The following is a 20,872-nucleotide window of genomic DNA, read 5'->3' on the forward strand; positions in this document are numbered from 1 at the left end:
ATTGAGCTGAACATTTTTAATATTAGTAAGCTACCCTCTGAACTAGATGACTCGAACATAGAAGAGGTGAACATGATAGGAACATTAGTCGAGGAGTCATTACCAAACACTTTGTTAGAAGATCCATTAGAGAAATTCCTAGCCCACTTTGGGATTGATTTTGATGATGACGATGTGATTAATGAGGTGAATGCTTTGTTAGATTCAAACCCTTTGATAGACACTAACAATGGCTGGAAACCTAAGTTCGAGACTCTACCCGTTTCTGAGTCTACCCTAGTTCCTTCGTTAGAAAAGCCTCCTAAGTTGGACCTTAAACCATTACCAGATTCCCTGAAGTATGTGTTTTTAGGCCCATCTGAAACTTTACCTGCAATTATAGCATCCGACTTGGATAATGATCAGGAAAGTAGGCTAGTGACTGTCCTTCAGAATAACAAGGAAGCTTTAGGGTGGACCATAGTAGACATTAAGGGTATAAGTCCTACTAATTGTATGCATCATATCTATTTAGAGATTGACACCAAACCTTCTAGGGAGATGCAACGTCGATTGAACCCTATTATGAAAGAAGTAGTTCGAACCGAGGTTCTTAAGCTGTTAGATGCAGGCATTATCTACCCCATTTCAGACAGTAAGTGGGTCAGCCCCGTTCAGGTTGTTCCCAAGAAATACGGTATTACTGTAGTCCAGAATGATAACAATGATTTAATCCTTACCCGGGTGACCACGGGTTGGCGTGTTTGTATTGACTATAGGAAATTGAACAAGGCCACTAGGAAGGACCACTTTCCCCTTCCCTTCATCGATCAAATGCTAGAGAGATTAGATGGACGTAGCCATTATTGCTTTTTAGATGGATACTGCGGTTATAATCAGATTGTCATAGCCCCAGAAGACCAAGAGAAAACCACTTTTACCTGTCCCTTTGGTACCTTTGCGTATAGACGCATGCCTTTTGGTCTATGTAATGCCCCTGCGACCTTTCAGCGTTGTATGCTGAGCATATTTTCTGACATGGTAGAACGGTTCTTAGAGGTCTTTATGGATGATTTTTCAGTGTTTGGTTCGTCTTTCGATGAGTGCTTGCATCATTTGTCATTAGTTTTGACTAGGTGTAAGGAAAAGAATTTAGTGCTTAATTGGGAGAAATGTCACTTCATGGTTCGTTCAGGAATTGTTCTAGGGCATATCGTATCTTCGAAGGGTATAGAGGTAGATAGAGCCAAAGTTTACCTCATTAAAACTTTACAGGTCCCAAAAACCATAAGAGATATTAGGTCATTCTTAGGGCATGCAGGTTTTTATCGTCAATTCATTAAGGATTTTAGCTTAATTTCTAGACCTCTTTGCAATTTTCTTGCAAAAGACGTTAAGTTTGTCTTTGATGATGCTTGCTTAGAGGCTTTTGAGAAGCTTAAGAATTTACTCACTACCGCCCCCATAGTCCAGGCACCCAACTGGAACCTACCCTTTGAGATGATGTGCGATGCTTCAGATTATGCTATTGGTGTTATGCTAGGTCAGCGAGAAAATAAGTTACTTCATGTGATTTACTATGCTAGCAAAATTCTGAATGATGCCCAGTTGAACTATACCACTACGGAGAAGGAACTATTAGCTATTGTGTTTTCCTTAGACAAGTTTAGATCCTACCTCTTAGGTTCTAAGGTCATAATCTTTACTGATCATGCTGCTTTGAAGTATCTTCTTTCCAAGAAGGATACTAAACCTAGATTGATTAGATGGATCCTATTGTTGCAGGAATTTTCCTTAGACATTAGAGATAAAAAAGGTGCAGAAAATATAGTAGCAGACCACTTGTCTAAGCTTGTTGTGGATACCCTTAATGATTCTCCTCCTGTTAGGGATAGTTTTCCTGATGAACAATTGTTCTTTGTTACCCAAGCACCTTGGTATGCGAATATAGTGAATTATCTTGTTACTGGTCGAATGCCCCAACATTGGGGAAAACAAGATCGTTCTAGGTTTTTAGCCGAGGTGAAGCACTTCTTTTGGGATGATCCTTATTTGTTTAAGTATTGTCCAGACCAGATTATTAGGAGATGTATACCTGAGAACGACCAGTCCAGTATTATTTCCTTTTATCATGATCATGCTTGTGGGGGTCACTTTAGTGCCAAGAAGACTGCTGCTAAGATATTGCAGTGTTGATTCTATTGGCCTTCATTGTTTAAAGACTCCCATAGTCACTGTGTTACTTGTGAGCGTTGCCAGAAGTTAGGAACGATTTCCCGTAGGAACATGATGCCCTTGAACCCTATTTTAGTTGTTGAAGTCTTTGATGTGTGGGGTATTGACTTTATGGGTATGTTTCCTAATTCTTTTGGTAACCTTTACATCCTTGTCACTATAGACTACGTCTCTAAGTGGATTGAGGCGGTTGCGTGTAAAACAAATGACCATAGGGTTGTGATTGAGTTCTTGAAAAATAATATACTTACACGTTTTGGTACATCGCGAGCTATAATTAGTGATGAAGGGACGCACTTTTGTAATGGATCTTTTAGGCTTTTAATGAAGAAATATGGTTTTACACATAAGGTAGCTACCCCATATCATCCACAGACTAGTGGTCAGGTAGAAGTTTCCAATAGGGAGATAAAGCGTATATTAGAGAAAATAGTTAATCCTAATCGGAAAGACTGGTCGTCTAGGCTTAATGATGCCTTATGGGCTTACCGTACTGCGTTTTAGACCCCCATTGGAATGTCGCCTTATCGGCTTGTGTATGGCAAGGCATGTCATTTACCTGTTGAGTTAGAACATAGAGCTTATTAGGCTGTTAAGAAGCTAAATTTTTCACTTGACAAGGCAGGAGCCCATAGGAAACTCCATCTCAATGAGTTGGAAGAGATTCGTACAGATGCTTACGATAGTGCGAAGGAGTATAAGAACAAAATGAAACTTGTGCATGATAAGAATATTTTAAGAAAGTCATTTTCTTCAGGTCAAAAAGTTCTTCTATATGATACCCGCTTGCATCTTTTCCGTAGGAAGTTACGTTATCGGTGGACGGGTCCTTTTATTGTTCGCACTGTCTTTCCTCATGGAGCTGTTGAGATCGAGACACCAGATGGTAGTAGTTCTTCGAAGGTTAACGGTCAGAGATTGAAACCCTTTTTAGAGCCCTTTCCTACAGGTGATGTTGAGGAGGTCCCTCTGGAGGACCCTGTTTACCCTTGATTGACCATCGAGGCGATTGTATGTTGTATATTAGTTTTTAATTTCTCTCTTTACCCAGGTACTATCTTTCTGACTTCTCTCTTTACTGATTCCTCATGTTACTTTGCTTTTTGGTATTGCTCTTTCACTAGAAACATTGAGGACAATGTTATATTTAAGTTTGGGGGTGGGGAAGAAACTTTTTGTTAGCTTTTACTTGCAATAAATAAACTCCATATCCTAGAAATTTATGCTTATTAAGGTTGGCACTAACCAATCTAAGTGGATGGGAACATCTTGGTTGTAGGAGTTGAGGAACCAATCTTATTAGATGGAAACATCTAAAGAGTATATTCATAAAAGCACAGAGCTCAGGTGTTAGAATTAAAAAAAAAACATGGTAGTTAGGTGTCGACCACTGGTGCCCTTGTATATGCCAGTTGTGTTGACCTAAAGTTAGATTTATCGACCACTGGTCCCCTTGTATATGCCAGTTGTCTTGATATTATTCAGACCGGTATCTCAATCCATTAGGATAGGATCATCTTGGCAGAGGCCTTTAGACAGATATGGGAAACACCGTTCACTTTAACCATCTATTTTTCTCTTTATCCATCTTCTTAATCTTTCCATATGATTGGTTGACTCCGGTTATGATGTCTAGAAACTATCTGAGTATAGCTCTGTCACTTATATATAAATTATAGTATGGTAAGTGCAAACTCATGTACAACAATTGGAATTTCGCATCAGGGTACTTCCTCCTATAGTCAATGATTGTATGCCAACCAAGGAGATTCTTTAGTGCCTTCCAAGGTTCTGCGTAGATAGCTAGGGTATGGAGTAAAGGTTTTGTGGATACACCTCTGGTAAACCCTCCGGAGACAACACTCCGCCGCTAGGGCCACCTAGCGGTTTAACGGCATGCTGCACGTGCTTAGTGTAGTCATTTTATTTTTCTAGATTAGTTTTGCTCGAGGACTAGAAAATAATAAGTTTAGGGGTATCTGATAGACACATTTTTGTGTCTAATTTGTCTTCAATGTTCTGTACCGTTGGTACTCGATTTCGTACTTATTATGGTGTTTTTATGTTTGTGTAGGTGTTTTTGGAGAAATACACTTGTGTGGAAAAAGTTGCTCAAAAAGTGCTATTTGGACCCCGGAGGACATTTGTTATACGGACCCCAGATTTGGATAAGGGGCACCCAAGGTTATGCATAGCCCAAATTCATCCTCATCACCCAATTACTAAGGGGCACACTACCTGCTATTTGCACCCCAAAGCGTTTGGGGGGAGATTACAGAGCTGTGAAAGTCGAGCTGCAGAAGAATCACCATTTTTGCTGCTGTGAAGAACACCAAGAACATTAGGCGCGCAACAACAACCGTTTCTTAACAGTGGAAACGACACACATGCGAGGGTCGAGAATCAGCGACAGTACTCTGTTCTATCGTTCTTTTCAGTTTGTAACACTTATAACTGTTGCAAACCCGATTTTTAATAGTTTTTCTCCATTTCATCTTTGTAAACACCCTTTGAGCAATAAAAATGAATTTTGAGTGTGTTTCCAACATGATGATGAGCTAATTCTCCCACAACCAAGGCAATGAGGAAGCTATTCACGCATGAATAATGGGTAACTATTTCATTTTCTCTAATTTTTAATTATAATTCACTCAATCACTGCTCTTGCAGAGTTTTTAAATGTTTACATAATTTTCTTAATTATTTGTGATTCAATTTGATAAATTATACTTTTTTTAATCAATTGATAGTCTATGCTTGGGGAATACAATTAATATTTGAGAATATGTTTGATTAATTTTGAATTAAGAAATAAGGGACTTAAAAGATAATTAGAGTTTTGGATTATTTTCCATAATTTATTCATGTGTGATAGTGGAATCAGTGTCTTGGTTATTCCTAATAATCTTGAATTAAGTTTTGTTTGTTTTTAAATTTCATTAAATCTAAAATCTTTGCTTTCACAAGTCTCAACGAACTTTTTACTACAACTCAATTTGAAATCACATCAATTTTTGGCGCCGCCGACGCGGACTTGTCTTTAGGCTAGAGTTTTTAGATTTTTTTTTTTTAGGTTTTTATTTGTTTTTCATTTTTATTTTATTTGTTCTTCTTTACGTTTCTGGGTTTTTTTCTTTTCCTTATAGATTTTGGAATTTGGAGCGAAAGAAAAATTTGCCAAAGCTTTTGGTGAATACTTAAAGATTTGGAGTAAAAGCAAAGCGAAAGGAGCGAAAGAAAAGGATAATAAAAATTAATTAAAAAAGAGAGAGAGAGACACTATTTTGGTAAAATAATATTTAACATCCTTAAAATGTATAAGGTTGCAACCGCTAATTTCGTGAAGAAATTTGCTAGTTGATAAAATCTTTTTTCATGTTGTACAAGCAAAATTGTCTTCAGATAATGCCATTATTCAGTCTGTATGATACTTGAACATATTTACAACTTATTACATGGATTGCTGGTTAACTACTTGAGATGTTTTACATAACTAATCAATTTAATTTTCAAATAGTCAAGATACAAATATATTACTGCAAGAGAACAATTACGTATTTTGCGACCATGTTATATATGGATCAAATGACATCTAAATTCCTTGAAAATGCTTCTCTTGATGTTGTCCAGCAAATTAAACTAGTTAATGTGGGCATACACCAAGAAACCAAACTCACACAACTCCCCGCTTAAATCACAAAAAAATTATAAACTTTTTTTTTTGACAAGAAAACGGAAAATTGAATTAGTAATTAGATGTCAACAAAGTGGTGATATCTAAGATGCAATGTACAACAAAGAAGGCTAACTGTTGCTATTGCCGACAACAACATCCCAGTTACAAATGAGTGTACTACGACTCTAAGAGAAAAAACATCAAAAAGTTTAGTAGAAGAAGCGCAACTAAACGTAGTACATTTTATAGATATGATTAATTGGCCCCAATTTCTTCTTCAATCACCGTATAACCTATTATTTCTCTCCATCTAAATTGTCCACCAAACAACAAAAGGTTACGCACCCCAGAGCTTCTACACCATGACGCTTCTCTTCTTGTTAGGTCATTCCCAAAGTGTGCTCCTTACAGTATTTGCAAAGGCCCAAGCAAAAGTAGTAGAAATAACCTTCTTAATAGTTGCATCTTTTTTCCTTCAGAGTTTGAAAATCCTTTTAAAAGAGATTTTAAGAGGATTATCCCCAATCCACTTGTCCTTACAAAAATGCTTTATTACCACTCTGAATTTGAACTTTAGAATTTTGGATAATATGATATTTGGCGTTTAAAATCCCTGACCACAAATAATGACCAATAGGTTTGGAAGAAAAATTAGGCAAGAAAGCAAGAAGATTACCTCCAAATTTATGGAAGACCTAAGTAAGCTTCTTAAAAAAGCTGAGGAAGAGAAAACAATTCATGGCATTAAAATAACTAACAACAGCATCCCCATTTCTCATCTTTTGTTCGCTGACGACTGTCTCATCTTTTCAAGGCCACTATATTTGAAGCTAGGAATCTTCTAGAACTCATTAATGTCTTTACTAATGTGTCATGACAAATGATTAATTTTAAAAGTCTGGAATTGTCTTTAATGATCATTTTCCAAATAAGTTTGGTAAAATAATATTTAGCATCCTTAAAGTCAGGAAAATTAGGATGCAAGACAACTATCTAGGAACACATATATTCATTTATATCTCTAAAATAAAATGTTTTGACTCTATGACTAAAAGGTTTAGGGGTAGGCTTCAAAACTGGAAAGGAAAGAAACTTCCCCAAGCAGTGAGATCGGTCGTTATCAAATCAACCTTGGAATCAATGCCCATCTATCAAATGGAATGTTACAAGATTCTGAAAATTATCATTTACCCCTTAACCCCAACCAAAGAGACTGTTGGTAGGGGATGGCGGAAGGCAAGAAGAATTTATACCGAAAATCTTGGGTAGCTTTCTGCAAACCTTTGGCTGTTGGAGGACTTGGATTTAGAGATATAGAGTCTAACAATTTAGCCCAATTGGTGAGGATGACTTGGAACTTAGTCTCAAATTATGAATACCCATGGTGAAAATATTTAAATCCAGGTATTATAGAAACTGTAGTACAAAAATAAATAAGAAAGGAATATGGATATGGACATTCATTCAAAAGGGTGTTCAACAAATTAAACTTTTTTTTGCATGTGGGAGATAGGTAATGACTCTTCTATAAACATTTGGGAGGACTATTGTATCCCTGGCTACATATCCATCCCAAATTTCCATTCTTCACAGTTGAAGATGGTGAATGTACTTATGGATGAAAATTTAGGTTGGGATTGGAACCAATGTAGTCAATATCGTCCGTATCGGCCGATATATCGGGGATATTTCGGATATCGGCCCAGAACGATACGATAAGAAGGATATCAGGGATACGATATTCGCCCGATAATATCGGCCGTGTCGGTCGAATATCGGCCGTTTCGGTCAAATATCGGCTGTATCGGTCGATACGAAATTTTCCTACGTTTCCCGATATGAGACGGTATTGGTCGTTTTCTATAAAGTTTAAGGGTAATTTTGGCGAAGAAAGTCTTCCAGGTAGTAGTAGAGGTGCATGTAGCTCTCGAAGCAAGTTACTAAAGTTACTCTTTTGTTTTTTTGATAAAATTGATGTTATCTATTATATCTTATCCGAAAATGTGTGGAGAAAATGTTTAATATAATTATAGTCTCTAAATCTAGAACCGATATTATACCGATATTTCAACGATAATATCCCCGATATAAAATCGTACCAGTGTATCGGTCCCGGCCGAGATGAACCGATATCCGATATTAACTACATTGATTGGAACCTTATTAATTCCGTATTTCTTTAAATATTTATGACTCATTGCTCTTATTAGGCATAGATCAGATCAAGTGGATTCTCCAAGATGGGAAGCGGATCAATTTGGAATATTTAGCACTAAATCGTTATATTAAACCTAGTCCTAATGACAACAATATCAATTGGGATAAAATCTCGGGATTAAAAGCCTCCCCTAAAGTCGAATTGTTTGTCTTTAAACTATAGAACATATATTCATCTTCTTCCTTTTTGCCCGAGTGTTTGGTTTGCTAGCAATGCGAACCCTTTCCCTTCATGCCTCATCATAAACTCGATTAAAGACTGGATATTAGGAAGCCATACTAGTCCAGCATGTTGGAATAATGTTGAGGGTGAGTAATCACTTGGCATATTTGGAAGGTTAGGTGTGAAAATATTTTATGTGGTACACAACCTAACCAGGAAATACTCCTATGCAACAAAGGCATATTGGCGAGACAATGTAAAAACTTACATACTAGACCAAAATGTCGGAAGTCCTAAGCAATCTATTTATTGGGAATTACCTTTATACAACTAAAATCAACTTGGCAGTTAGCTGGAGCAAGTGCTTAAATTTGGGAATTGTAGTAGTTGGTCTAAGAAATTGTCTCGGTGTTTGCAGGTAAGTAAGGATTAAATCTCTGAAGGCGAGGAATAGATACGAAGTAAAGGTTCAGGCAATCATAGAATTAATTGAATGGAGCCATGAACTTGTTACGGAGGATGTTCTCTTGGAGTCTATAATTACAACAATCTACCTAGTTAAGGAGATCAAAAGAATGAAGAACGGCTTGGCATATCAAATTATCAAGCTAAATCTTTCTAGATAGATTATAAATACACAATTTTTTTTGGACTATCATATTCAGAAACTGTTTACTTTAATTGTATTTCTAAAACAATAAACATGTAGCTTTAGCCTTAATTTCACATACTAACAAGGTGTTTGTTTTTTTTGATTCGGGCTTTTGGATCTGACTCGGCCCCTGACTCAGTATGAGTCAGCTGCCTGACAGTTAATTTTTTTTTAATATGAGTCAGATCTGACTCACAACCTGACTCAGACCTAATCCCTGATTCGGATCCGTTTGAGTCAGGAAATAAAATGCGCTGATTCATGGGACCAAGCCACTGACTCACATATTTTTGAGTAAGATGAGTCAAATCTAACTCAAAAAAACAAACATATCCAGATGATCCAGGTGATTTCAGTCAGATCCAGACGAGTTAGATCTCAAAAAAACAACAACAACCTGATGTATGGAAAGTGCAACTTGTTCCCTTTGTTGTTATCCCCTTTCAATTATCTTTCAGCTTGGACAATGATAGGATTACGATATCTGGACGTAATCCAAATAGTGTAACCCCTTATATAGTTTGCCTATCAATGTATGCCGATTGTTGTTGATGTTAATCAAACACGAAGAACATCAACCCATAATCGGTTGATGTGAGTGTACCATATGCATCGATTCTGGGTGATGTTCTTCTTGTTTGATGAACATTAACAACAATCAGTATACATTGATGCTATATCAAACGATTCTGGTTGATTTTCAAAAAAAGATTGATGAGGAAATTTTAGAGTTTCATAGTTAAACCATTGATGAATCCTTGTTAAAAGGAACATATTAAAGGGGTTTAACTCAATCACTTGAATTATTCGTGGCCGAAAATATTGTTTGAAAATCAAAATCAAAAATAAAGAAAATGGATTGTTGTTTGAGATTAGGTTTCAGTTTTTGATTATTATGAAAATCGAAAGAGAATTAGATTTTAATATATTTTGATTAAAGATTGTTAATAGAACTGATTTAGTTTTCTCATTTGTTTAGTATTTTGGTATATTCTAGACACCTCGTATCCCCTATTCTAGGTTGGGGGGAAAATGATAGGCCTCTGATAATTTCTATAGGCCCGGCCTAGCCAGGAAAATTAAAGGGGACGAAGCATTTTCGTCTTCGCTTGAAAATCCAAGTCACACCTACTTTATGTACATCTCTTTATGCATTGAGTGAATGAATATGATCCAAATACACAGCTAATGAAGTATAGACTATAGAGTAACAAGGTACTTGACCAAAATCCAAGATGATATAAGACATGCTACGGATCAGAGGAAAAGAGAGATATCTATCAATATCCCGACATTTATTTCTTAACCCACGCGCTCTCGTCTGTATCCTCTCCCTCCCTCCCCTGTTTTATTAACCCCATTATCTTTCAATTCCAATTTATTGCAGCACATCACCATTATCTCTCTGCCTCCCACCCGTGCGCTCTCTGCATCTTTCTCTTTCTCTCTAATGGCGTTTCTTATTTTTCTTCTTCCTCTTTCTCTTCTGTTCCTCTGTATTTCAGTATACTTCATTTTCGTTCACTACTACAACAGTTTCAATCTCAAGAAACAAGGTTTACCGCCAGGAAATCTTGGGTTACCTATCATTGGTGAATCCTTACAATTAATCTCAGCTTACAAAACTGAAAACCCAGAACCATTTATTGATTCTCGTGTGAATCGTTTTGGGAAAATCTTCACTACTCATGTTTTTGGGGAAACAACAGTTTTTTCAACAGATTATGAAGTGAATCGTTTCATATTAATGAATGAAGGGAAATTGTTTGAGTGTAGTTATACTTCGTCGATATCGAATTTACTTGGAAGAAAATCTTTGTTGTTATTGAAAGGGAATTTACATAAGAAAATGCATTCTCTTACTAAGAACTTCATTAGTAATTCCACTAATGTTAGAGATCATTTGTTCTCTGATATTAATCGGATTATTCAGTTCAACCTCGATTCTTGGTCTAACAAAGTTTTTCTCCTTGACCAAACCAAGAAGGTAGTAGCACTACCGTTCCATTGTAGTTTTTCATAATTTGCGTTTATTTTCATTTTTTTAAGATTAGCGCAATAGTTAATTGTCAGAAATTAGGATTTTGGTGCTGCTACTGTGAGTCAGATACATGCATATACAGTGTAGCGCCTCCTCTTAACAGTTCTTCGGAATTTTTCTTTTCATTTTTGTATGAACTTAAAGTTTCGCTCGTTTTAGTAATTAAAATTAATTACGATAATTAATATTTTACATGATTCACACACACATTAATTTCTTTCTTTCTTTTTTCTGTTAATTATTTGAAACGTTTGGTTCACCTGCTTTGATTTGTTGCTAAGTTTTTTTTGCCCCACAATATTTAACTAATTTGTACCGTACCTATTAATTAAAATCAGCTAAAAATTCCTATTTTTGATTATAAGAAAAAAGAATAAATGTTTTCCTCTCTTAGATTCTGCCATGGATTTACGTAATAAATGTACATTATAGGAGTATATTTTATATTAATCTTTAACTTAATGGGATTTTTTTGCAGATAACATTTGAATTGATAGTGAAGCAGTTAATGAGTATAGATCCAACAGGGGTTGATCAACAATGGACAGAATCTCTTAGAAAACACTATCTAATCCTCATTGATGGTTTCTTCAGTGTGCCCATCCTTTTTCTCTTCACTCCATACTACAACGCCATCCACGTAAGTACACTTAATTTATTTACGCTACTTCTTCTTAATAATTATAAAAGTAGACGATCGAGAAAATATATATGAATATTTATTTGGTTTGGGTTTGTGGGGACGATGATAATAACAACAGGCAAGGAAGATGGTGGCCGAGGAGATAAGGGTTAAGGTTAGAGAGAGGAAAAGAGAGAAAGAGACGATGATGACAGGAAGTGATGATCATGATGAAGATATCCGAAAAGAGAAGAAAGACATGTTAGGGATGTTATTAGATGTAATGGTTGGAAAACGAGATCAAGATCATCAAGGTAGTAATGTGGACATCCATGATCCGGCCGATCAGGAGAGAAAGGTAGAGGAATATGAGTTAGAAGATGAAGAAGAGATTGTTGACTTTTTGCTGTCTCTGATACTTGGCGGCTATGAAACCACATCTACCATCATGACTCTTGCGGTCAAGTTTCTTACAGAGACACCTCTTGCTCTTGCTCAACTCAAGGTGATGAAACAACACACGCAACTTCTACCTATATTATAACTACTTGAATAACCCTAGACACTCTAATCCTCATAGTAGCCATATAATTCATAATCTTAAACACTATTGGCAGAGCTATACGTATACGTTTCACCTATTTATTTAAGTAACTCTAGCTAAGCAGTGCATTGTGAAGTGCAAAAAGGAGGCACATAACTTATACATTATACTATCACAGATGGTCGCAGGAAAAATAAGTACGGTCATTTTAAAGAGCAAGCTCAAATAAAAGAATCGGAGCTGCTATTCCACACACTTATTGCAGCATTACTTAGCACTCAACCACATCCAGACCCTAGATTTAGGGATTTTGGTAAAAAGATGGGTCACAACTTAACAATCTTGACCAATAATACTGGGACACATGGATTTGAGCTGTAAATAGTGCTGTGTGATCAGAGCACCTCAGTAAAAGAATAGTTAATTTGTCAGATATCAATATTTACCACCAGGATGAAGAGGGTAAAGTACACTAGTGTATGACACCAATAATATATCATGGTCCTCCTCCTCATTCATAATAGCATGCAGTGATTAATTTATTATGGCCATTAGATTAGAAAATCAAATCAATTGTGGTCCTAGATAAATTATTAGATCATTGATAGATTAGCGGGACCTTTATAAGAGCATGTCCCACGTGATTCCTGGGTCCAAAACCACAAATATCTACTTGCGGGAAATCGAGAGGGAAAAAGTTTGCATGAATGTGCCATGTTTGCACTTGCAGTGTGAAAATTCTCATTTCCATTCCATGTGCTTTTTTTTTTTTAAAATCTCTGAGCGTGGGTTGTGAGTCCCAACTCGCCATGTGATTACAACCTTTATAATAGGTCCCCGAGTAGGTTATTAGTTTACCCCCTTCACATGTAATGTAATGTGGGTTAATATGCCCTACCATGTAATTAGTAGGTCAGTTTGGTTCTAGTTTATGTGCAAATTTCTGGTTCAGTTTATCTGTCGGGTAAACAGGTACCCGATCTGACACTGTACTGAGGGTCTATGTACTAATGCGCCCAAGGGTGTAAGTAATTAAAAGCAGTGTTTGGTACATACTTTTTAGTCAAAAAAGTACAGTTTCTGTAAGGTTAAACTTTTTTTACTAAATTTAGCATACTAGATGTTCCTCAGTCAAAGTCAAAAATGAGACCCAATTTAATTTGGTACTTTTGACATGTCAGACTGCCATCATAAATGGAGAAAACTTTAACTTGTGTCATTTGTTGTGTGCATTTTACCTAGCTACGTGCTTGCATAAGAACTAGAAGGTTTCAATGAACAGTTGGAATACAGAGAGGAAAATTAAGTGACTTCTTTCGGTCGGTTTGGATATGTTACCGAGCCTGCCATTTGCCCATTTCTTGCATGCTCGTGGCAAGACGGCATATATCGACTTCTTATTTTCCTAGCAATGTGCATTCGTTTTCAGCAATCTTCTATTCAAGAATGATTAGAGAATTCACGTTGTCACAGTGTTCGTTTGTTGATGGGTTTTCGGGCCTGTTTATGTTTTTTCCTTGTGTACAGGAAGAACACGAACAGATAAAGAATGCAAAGAAGGAGCAAAAGGATGGGCAATTAGAGTGGAGTGATTACAAATACAATATGCCTTTTACTCAATGTGTACGTACTTACAAAATTTATTAATCTATAATTATAAAATTTATTAATGTATAAAGTTTTCTTTTGTTTCTGTTGGAAACTTGGAATAGCTAATGAATTAAGGACTTCTGTTTATTTATTTTTTGATGTGTTACTATTTGATTATTAATTAACAGGTAATTAACGAGACTCTAAGAGTAGCTAACATTGTTAGTGGAGTATTCCGAAGAGCAATGACAGACGTTAGCATCAAAGGTCAGTAATCTTGTTTAGATTCTAAATAGAAATGTAAAAGAATCGTTCTACATATAACATCAAGAATTCATCGGATTGTTCGGTCAAACTTTCTAAAGATACGACTTGATCTAGATTCTGAATGATATGTATTACTAGGCCTCAGACTTTTAAATCCGGGACTGAATTATCCCACTGAATTGCTTCAACCTAGAAATGGAGATCTTAAACATACAATTACTATTCATCCCAACGGCTAGAGTCTATTGCAATGTGTTTTCTTGGGGTGTACTTTTGCTTGTTTTGAGGCAAAATATAGCTACATGGAACCAGATACAAGGGACAAACTACTGGTACTAGCTATTCTTGACTTGGGTTGACTGTAATTCTGATGATGTGCATGAATGGAAATGGACAGGGTACACGATTCCCAAGGGATGCAAGGTGTTTACATCATTTAGGGCGGTTCATCTTAATCAAGATCACTTTAAAGAAGCTACTTCATTCAATCCTTGGAGATGGCAGCAGGTCTGTATTATCTCTCTAGGTGTTTCATGATGCTATTCTTTTCTTCTCTGATCTGTGTTGTGTCATAAATATGTGACAAGAATTTGAACGACCATAATTGTTATTTCAGAAAAAGGGGGATACAGATCAACTAGTAGGACCATCAAAAATGATGTTGAATCTGTTTACACCATTTGGAGGTGGCCCAAGACTCTGCCCTGGTTATGAACTAGCCAGAGTCGAAATCTCTGTCTTCCTTCATCACCTTGTCACCACTTTTAGGTAATAATTACCATATTCAGTTTTTACCATATGATTCTTTTGTTATTTGCACATTTTCATTTCTTCTAAAGCAGAATTCTGTAAAACATGCAGTTGGACTCCGGCAGAGGAAGACAAGCTTGTGTTTTTCCCTACAACTAGGACTCTCAAGCGCTACCCAATTTACCTTCAAAGACTAATGTAATGCGGCTAATGCCAGATGTAGGGGAGATTTGGAGAATATTTTTGTGGAATCCTTTGTGGTAAATAAATAAAGGGATATTTAAGAAACTGACACATTTGCATATCCCGATTCAAGAAAATGTCACCTTTTTTTCCAGAGTTTATTAAATGCCACAACTGTTAATAATTCTGTTAAGGCCCACCTAAGTTAGTCAATTTTGTTGGAACGAGTCAACATCTTACCGGAAAAAATTAAAATTTAATTGGAATTACTGTTTTACCCTAGCTGTTTTCACTGGCTCAAATTCCTTGTTTATCTCGACCTTTAATTCGAGTCCTAGCCAATGCCAACTGAGCCTTGTACTCAGCCATCGAGCCATGGTTAACAGCTCCTCAAACAGAACTGCCGTTTCTTCGACTGACTCACCCAAACCAGATTAGAATTTGAACACTCCTTCTTGTATGCAGTCGATATCATGGCTAACCATCAGTAATGAAACCTGACAGATAACTTAGTCGACACCTCAACAATAAAGAAGAATTGAGGGAGAATTGCTCGTTCAGGCTATTATTCAAACAGTTCAAATACGTTTTGCTGGTGATACCCATATCAGCTACTGTTGGTTCATGGAATCATTCTATCTTCTTCCCTGCGACAACTTAACATTCAACACATACCCATAACTCTAAATCATTCAGTTCATAGTCACAGCAGCTTGGTGGAATTTGCATGTGCAGAAAGTTATAAATGGTGCTGATTGTTAAATGTGACAGATGAAATGCACCTCTTAATCATCTCCTTTTTTTTTTGCACATTAGTTGTTTGTGAAAGATCCACAGCCAAATTTCCATCGCCTACAACCTGTTTGCATTAATAATCACGTATATCAGTTGCAAAGGTTTTTCATCTCATATCAGTGTGTTGTTTTTGAATTTTGTTGCGAGTTGTATTAGCATAAAAGCACCAGCAGAACCATTAATGGCGGTATAAGCCATATGAATTATGTGATTGATAAGTTAACTAATGATCAATTTCGTTTTTTTTTAATCACTTTCTGAATCCAGCATTGTACCGGTAAGTATTGGATTTTAAGTAAATATTGGGTTTTGAGAATTGGGTAAGAAGATGAAAAGGAGCGGTGATTTGAGTTCAGGGTTTAGCTGTGACTAACGATTTAAATCGGTTATGGCTCAATATGATGAGTTGAGGGTTTAAATGTCTTTTACTATGATGAATAACTGCCACCTACGCACTAACAGATGCTAACTGTTCTTTGGAAAAACGGGATGGAAAAAGTCAAAAACGTGGCATTTTATTAAGTTTGAAAAAATGGTGGTAATTTCTTAAATGTGAAAATGAAAGTGTGGCACTTTATTAAAATTCCCATAAATAAAAACAATTATCCTTGGACTACCATGGTTATCCTTGACCCTTCCCTGCCACTTTTGGTGCGGCAACCTAGTCAGTCAAGTCAGGATGGACATCCTGCATGCATAATAACATTAATCACTTCCTTCAATACTCGTCTTCTGATGCGTGCACATGCAAGTCATCAATACCAGGCACCTACTTCGAAAAAAGGTCTTGCATTCGTTGGAAAGACTGAGGGTCTTGGCATCTGACTCTCTGGGTAAAAGGTTCTGAAGTGAATGGGAGATACTTGTGAAGGGAAGTTGGAAAACTCTCAATTGTTTGTCTGGTTCAGCTTTTTAGAAGTACGGGGGAATAGACATCAGCTAGTTCACGTGCTTTCACTGCCTTCCCTAAATCCCCTCACAAAGTCCTCAATTTGGTCAGCCTGTGTCGAAACCCCAGAGTAAACATGTTCAGTTCCACAGTGAATTGTTATAGGACAGAAATTCTGAGAGAAGGAAGACTTGAAAGGCAATACATACCCAATTATACCTCTTTACACTGTTGGCATTTTTCTGAATCAATCTTCTAACCCAATTTCCCTTTTCTATATCCATCTCCCTGAGCTATATCTAACTAGTAACTATTGAAAAATAAATCAAGCAGACATAAAATAGTAGTAGTGGTAAGGTACAAAAATGTGAAGTTCGCAGCGTCAAACAACCACGAGGAATATCTGTATACATGCAACATAAAGCATAATAAGCAAATGCTTATTTAGAGAAGTGAAGTCATTCAGTCGGTCGCTGCTTCTTAAGAGTGGTGAGGTGACTCTGAGTTACTGGGTCACCACCTGAAACTATTCTTATTCAGATTATTACCTGAATTCAATGCTCCCCCACTGGACTCATACTGTCAGATAAAAAAGAATTGCAGAAAAGACCAACAGAACCGCTGATAAGTTCCTTGTTCAAACAATGATTGCACTAGTCTAGTTCTGAGCAACAGGGTCAGAGTGACGATTAACATCCAAATATATTTGAACTTGGAGGAAACGGAAAGAGGGTGATATTGTTATGAACCATTCATACATGATATCTTTATAAGATACACATGCTTCACAAATACACAAGTGAACCTAACATGAAACAAGTCAGCGGTATAGCTGCATTTCTTTCCACATTAAAAGGCAACCACACACAACTTAAGGTATGATCATACAAAATCCAGAGTCAATAGCCTGGATTTACCATAACTCCTGAAGTTAGATAGCACCCTCAACTCAATCATCATCCTCATCTTCGTCGTCATCATCTTCATCTTCCTGCAATTTGTGGAACAATTTTAATTAAAACCCAAAGCAGAAAACAACAGACAGGGTTGGTACAACAAATTGCTTGAAAACTAACTGAATTTCTGAATTCAAATTGCCGTAATAAGTCATGGCTATAAAGATAAGGAACTGGAAGAATTCAAGAATAAATTTGTTCCACACTATCAGAATTATATACATTGATATTTTGATGCATGACAACATTTACATCATTCTACTCTATGTAGCTCCAACTAGAATCTATAATAATTCACATATCCTTGACCATAGGACACAAAGAGAGCTTTTCCAAGAATCTTCTAACTTCCGTGGCACATTGTACTGATACAATCTAATTACAGGTAATGGTTATACTTAAAGGGAATCACTAACACTAATATCATTCTCTGTGTATAGTCTAGTTACTAGTTAGACCAAATATTTAGTTAGTATCGTGGCATTATCTGACCACATCGATGCATATGGATTGTGTAATCAGCCGATATCACCCACGCTATATGTAAGATAAGCCTAACTACATTGACTTTTCTTGGATTATAGGAAGTTGGTTGCACAAGACATGCTATAATCACACAATGCAAAATAAACCAAGAACGTAGGACAGTTACATCCCACTTCCCAAACGTCATTATTCACCTCAGATTTTGACTTATCAGATTCCTCCTCATCGTCATCAGCGATACTTTCCTGTGAACATAAGTCAAACAAATCATTAACAAGGAATGATTTTACTTTGTGTAAGGCAGAAGTGCAGTACAAGATAAGTTCAAAGTATCATTACCTGTTTTTTGTTGTAATCAGCCATGACCTTTTCATATTCGGATTTCCTTTTGGCAGCTTTAGCTTCATACGGGGCTTTCTCCTGCAACAACAATCAACAAAAGAATCAAATATTGAAGGCTAGTTAACTTCCTTTAGATGCAGAATAATGTGACTTTCTAGCTACTTTTCCGGTGAATGTGCTTCAATACATACCGCATTAGAAAGGGACTTCCACTTTTCCCCACCAGCTTTCCCAACCTATAATTGAAGCATCCAACAAACAAACGATTCTAAAGTAAACCAGACACAAAAGGATCAAAACGATAAAGTAAATATCTTTTCCAATCTTCTAGATAAAGAGATTCAATCCACAGATATGACATACTGCTGCTACGCCTTTCACGTCAGGGTTCTCTAGTTTGTAAGTCTTCCTAAACTCCTCCCTGCAAGATATATACAATACATTAATCATAGCAAAATTTCTGTACACAATCAAAAATCAAAATTACAACATTATGCAAACTCACATGAACACGAAAAAGGCACTAGCGGGCTTCTTTGGTTTGTTAGGGTCTTTGCTGGCCAACTTTCCCTTTTTCGTCTGTTTTTTGCTACTGCTTTCTGTCTTAGTAGCCGCTTTCCGCTTTCCAACCCTTCTAGAAAAGTGGAAAACACGAAATCCTTTTACCAAAATGTTTGCCTAATTCCATACCCATTGCAGAACGAAAAAGAACCCTAAGCCCGGAGAACACAAATACAACTACGGCAATTGAAACAAGGGAATTATGCATTCATCACTTCTTAACGATATAAGCTTACGTACTTGTCGTCTACAGGCTTCAACACTTCTTTTTTGTCCTTCACTGTCCCCTTTCCCTTCGCACCCTTCATTTCAACACCGGTAAGGTCCCTGAAATGGGGTCCCTTTCCAATAGTATTAGTACATTGACCCAAATTCTCAATCAACAATATTTATGTCCTTAAAAACAAAACGGCAATCTGCAGAAGATGAAACCCTCACTAGGATACTAAATCCTGCCGTAGCAAGTGATGCCAAACAAAGCAGAATGCAACAATTTTATTGTCCCAAGGACCTAACCAGTAGACCTCTAAAATCAATTTTAACTGCTCTCTGGAAATCTATAACAACTACTAACCACCACAGAAAAGCTCAAGTTCAACAAATTTCATGATTCCATTTTAACTGCTCTCTTATGCAACAAACAACTAAAGTTACTAAATAAACAAATAACAAATTAAGATCATCATAACAATTAGACTAGAAAATCCAATTAAAAAAGCTAGATTTACACAGAAAGTAACTGTGAGCACTTTTACATAACAAACGAAGTAAGAGTACAAGTTCAAAACTTCAAATTATAAATCTCAAGAAGAAAAATTCAGCAAAACAGCAGATTTTAATCAAGATATAGTAGACATACCGAAACTAGTCATAGAGGAATACAATCACCTTAAGAAAAGAGAGGAAATCGATGATCAAATGGCTGAGTAAAGAAGCAAGTGAAGAAGGAGAGCAGAGAGAATCGAGTATGACCGGAACTGATTCATGGGAACTAGGAAGTCATAGTGTGAAACTACTGGTTTAACCGGTAAATTAGGTAATTGCTATTCCACAGAGTCTAAAGTTAAGATAATATCTAACCGGCTATTTCCTGTTTGTTTGTCTTAAATATTTAATTTAGTATTATCATCTTGAATAAAATATTTGCCACGGTATCTTATGTACGAGTGATACAGAAAGCAGACACATTTAAAAGGCCCTATGAGTTAGGAGTTGACACGTGGTACCTAGTCAGACCACGCGAAGCTGCAGTGTTTGCTTTCCGATTTTGCATTGCAGCGTATTGTATCTGTGCAGCGCCATGGCGTAAACCTACAAAGCGGAAATGCTAGCTTTACGAGTCTATGGTCCGGACGAAAATCCCGACTAATACATGGGCTCCATCTTTATCCAATCCCGATGCAGAGAATGTATCCGTGAATCATCCGATTCGGAATTTTTCATGGGAGAGGTGGTATAGGAATTTGATGAGTGCCAAATATTGTATATATTTATCCCTTTTTGTTGGCATTTAACTCATCTTTTGTGCATTAATTCTACATTTTATCCCATATTCTGTATTTTCATTGTTTTCAAGAATAAATATTTTTCTTACTTAATTTTGCATTTTTAGGTATCAAATAAAGTCTGGATGATTTGCGGAGCAGAAAAGTAGTGAAAAGCCGGGAAGAATTACGCAAGGAAGCCGCAAAGAATGGAGCGCAAGTCCAAAAAGCTAGGAATGGGCTCAAGAAGGAAGAATTGTTCTTAAAGAAGATATGGGCTTGGCATACCCAAGGCCCAAAACCCTCACCCAAACCCATTTCCAATATCCAAACCCGCCTCCATCTTCAGCCGTCGGATTGGATCCATCTCATCATCCAATGGTCGCTTCATCGTTGTTCATCGAAATCGGAAGCTCATGTCTAACACTACAGCACCTAAC

At 36.7% G+C, this 20,872-nt stretch overlaps 2 protein-coding genes across 4 annotated transcripts; one reads left to right on the forward strand and one right to left on the reverse strand.

Annotated features, from left to right (window-relative positions):
• Positions 1–10,297: 10,297 nt before the first annotated feature.
• Positions 10,298–15,191, forward strand: LOC113338994 (cytochrome P450 90A1-like). Its single transcript, XM_026584393.1, has 8 exons — positions 10,298–10,909; positions 11,442–11,603; positions 11,725–12,090; positions 13,657–13,752; positions 13,908–13,986; positions 14,384–14,493; positions 14,603–14,754; positions 14,848–15,191. The coding sequence occupies exons 1-8, from the start codon at positions 10,373–10,375 to the stop codon at positions 14,936–14,938; spliced, it is 1,593 nt and encodes a 530-aa protein (XP_026440178.1). The 5' UTR covers positions 10,298–10,372; the 3' UTR covers positions 14,939–15,191.
• Positions 15,192–17,285: 2,094 nt separating this feature from the next.
• LOC113338808 (high mobility group B protein 1-like) lies at positions 17,286–20,004 on the reverse strand. 3 transcript variants are annotated; one of them, XM_026584195.1, is made up of 8 exons: positions 19,837–20,000; positions 19,189–19,275; positions 18,893–19,021; positions 18,751–18,808; positions 18,579–18,623; positions 18,385–18,465; positions 18,240–18,290; positions 17,286–17,594 (listed from the first exon to the last, which is right to left on the reverse strand). In XM_026584195.1, exons 2-8 carry the CDS (start codon positions 19,254–19,256, stop codon positions 17,553–17,555), a joined length of 474 nt encoding a protein of 157 aa, XP_026439980.1. In that variant the 5' UTR covers positions 19,257–19,275; positions 19,837–20,000; the 3' UTR covers positions 17,286–17,552. The 3 variants fall into 3 exon arrangements, with proteins under 3 accessions (XP_026439980.1, XP_026439979.1, XP_026439981.1); XM_026584194.1 differs by having other exon boundaries at positions 19,808–20,000; XM_026584196.1 differs by having other exon boundaries at positions 17,287–17,594; positions 18,240–18,294; positions 18,388–18,465; positions 19,808–20,004.
• Between the last annotated feature and the right edge of the window lie 868 nt (positions 20,005–20,872).

This window comes from Papaver somniferum, unplaced genomic scaffold (genome assembly GCF_003573695.1).
Source record: "Papaver somniferum cultivar HN1 unplaced genomic scaffold, ASM357369v1 unplaced-scaffold_19, whole genome shotgun sequence".
NCBI classification, from domain to species: Eukaryota; Viridiplantae; Streptophyta; class Magnoliopsida; order Ranunculales; family Papaveraceae; genus Papaver; species Papaver somniferum.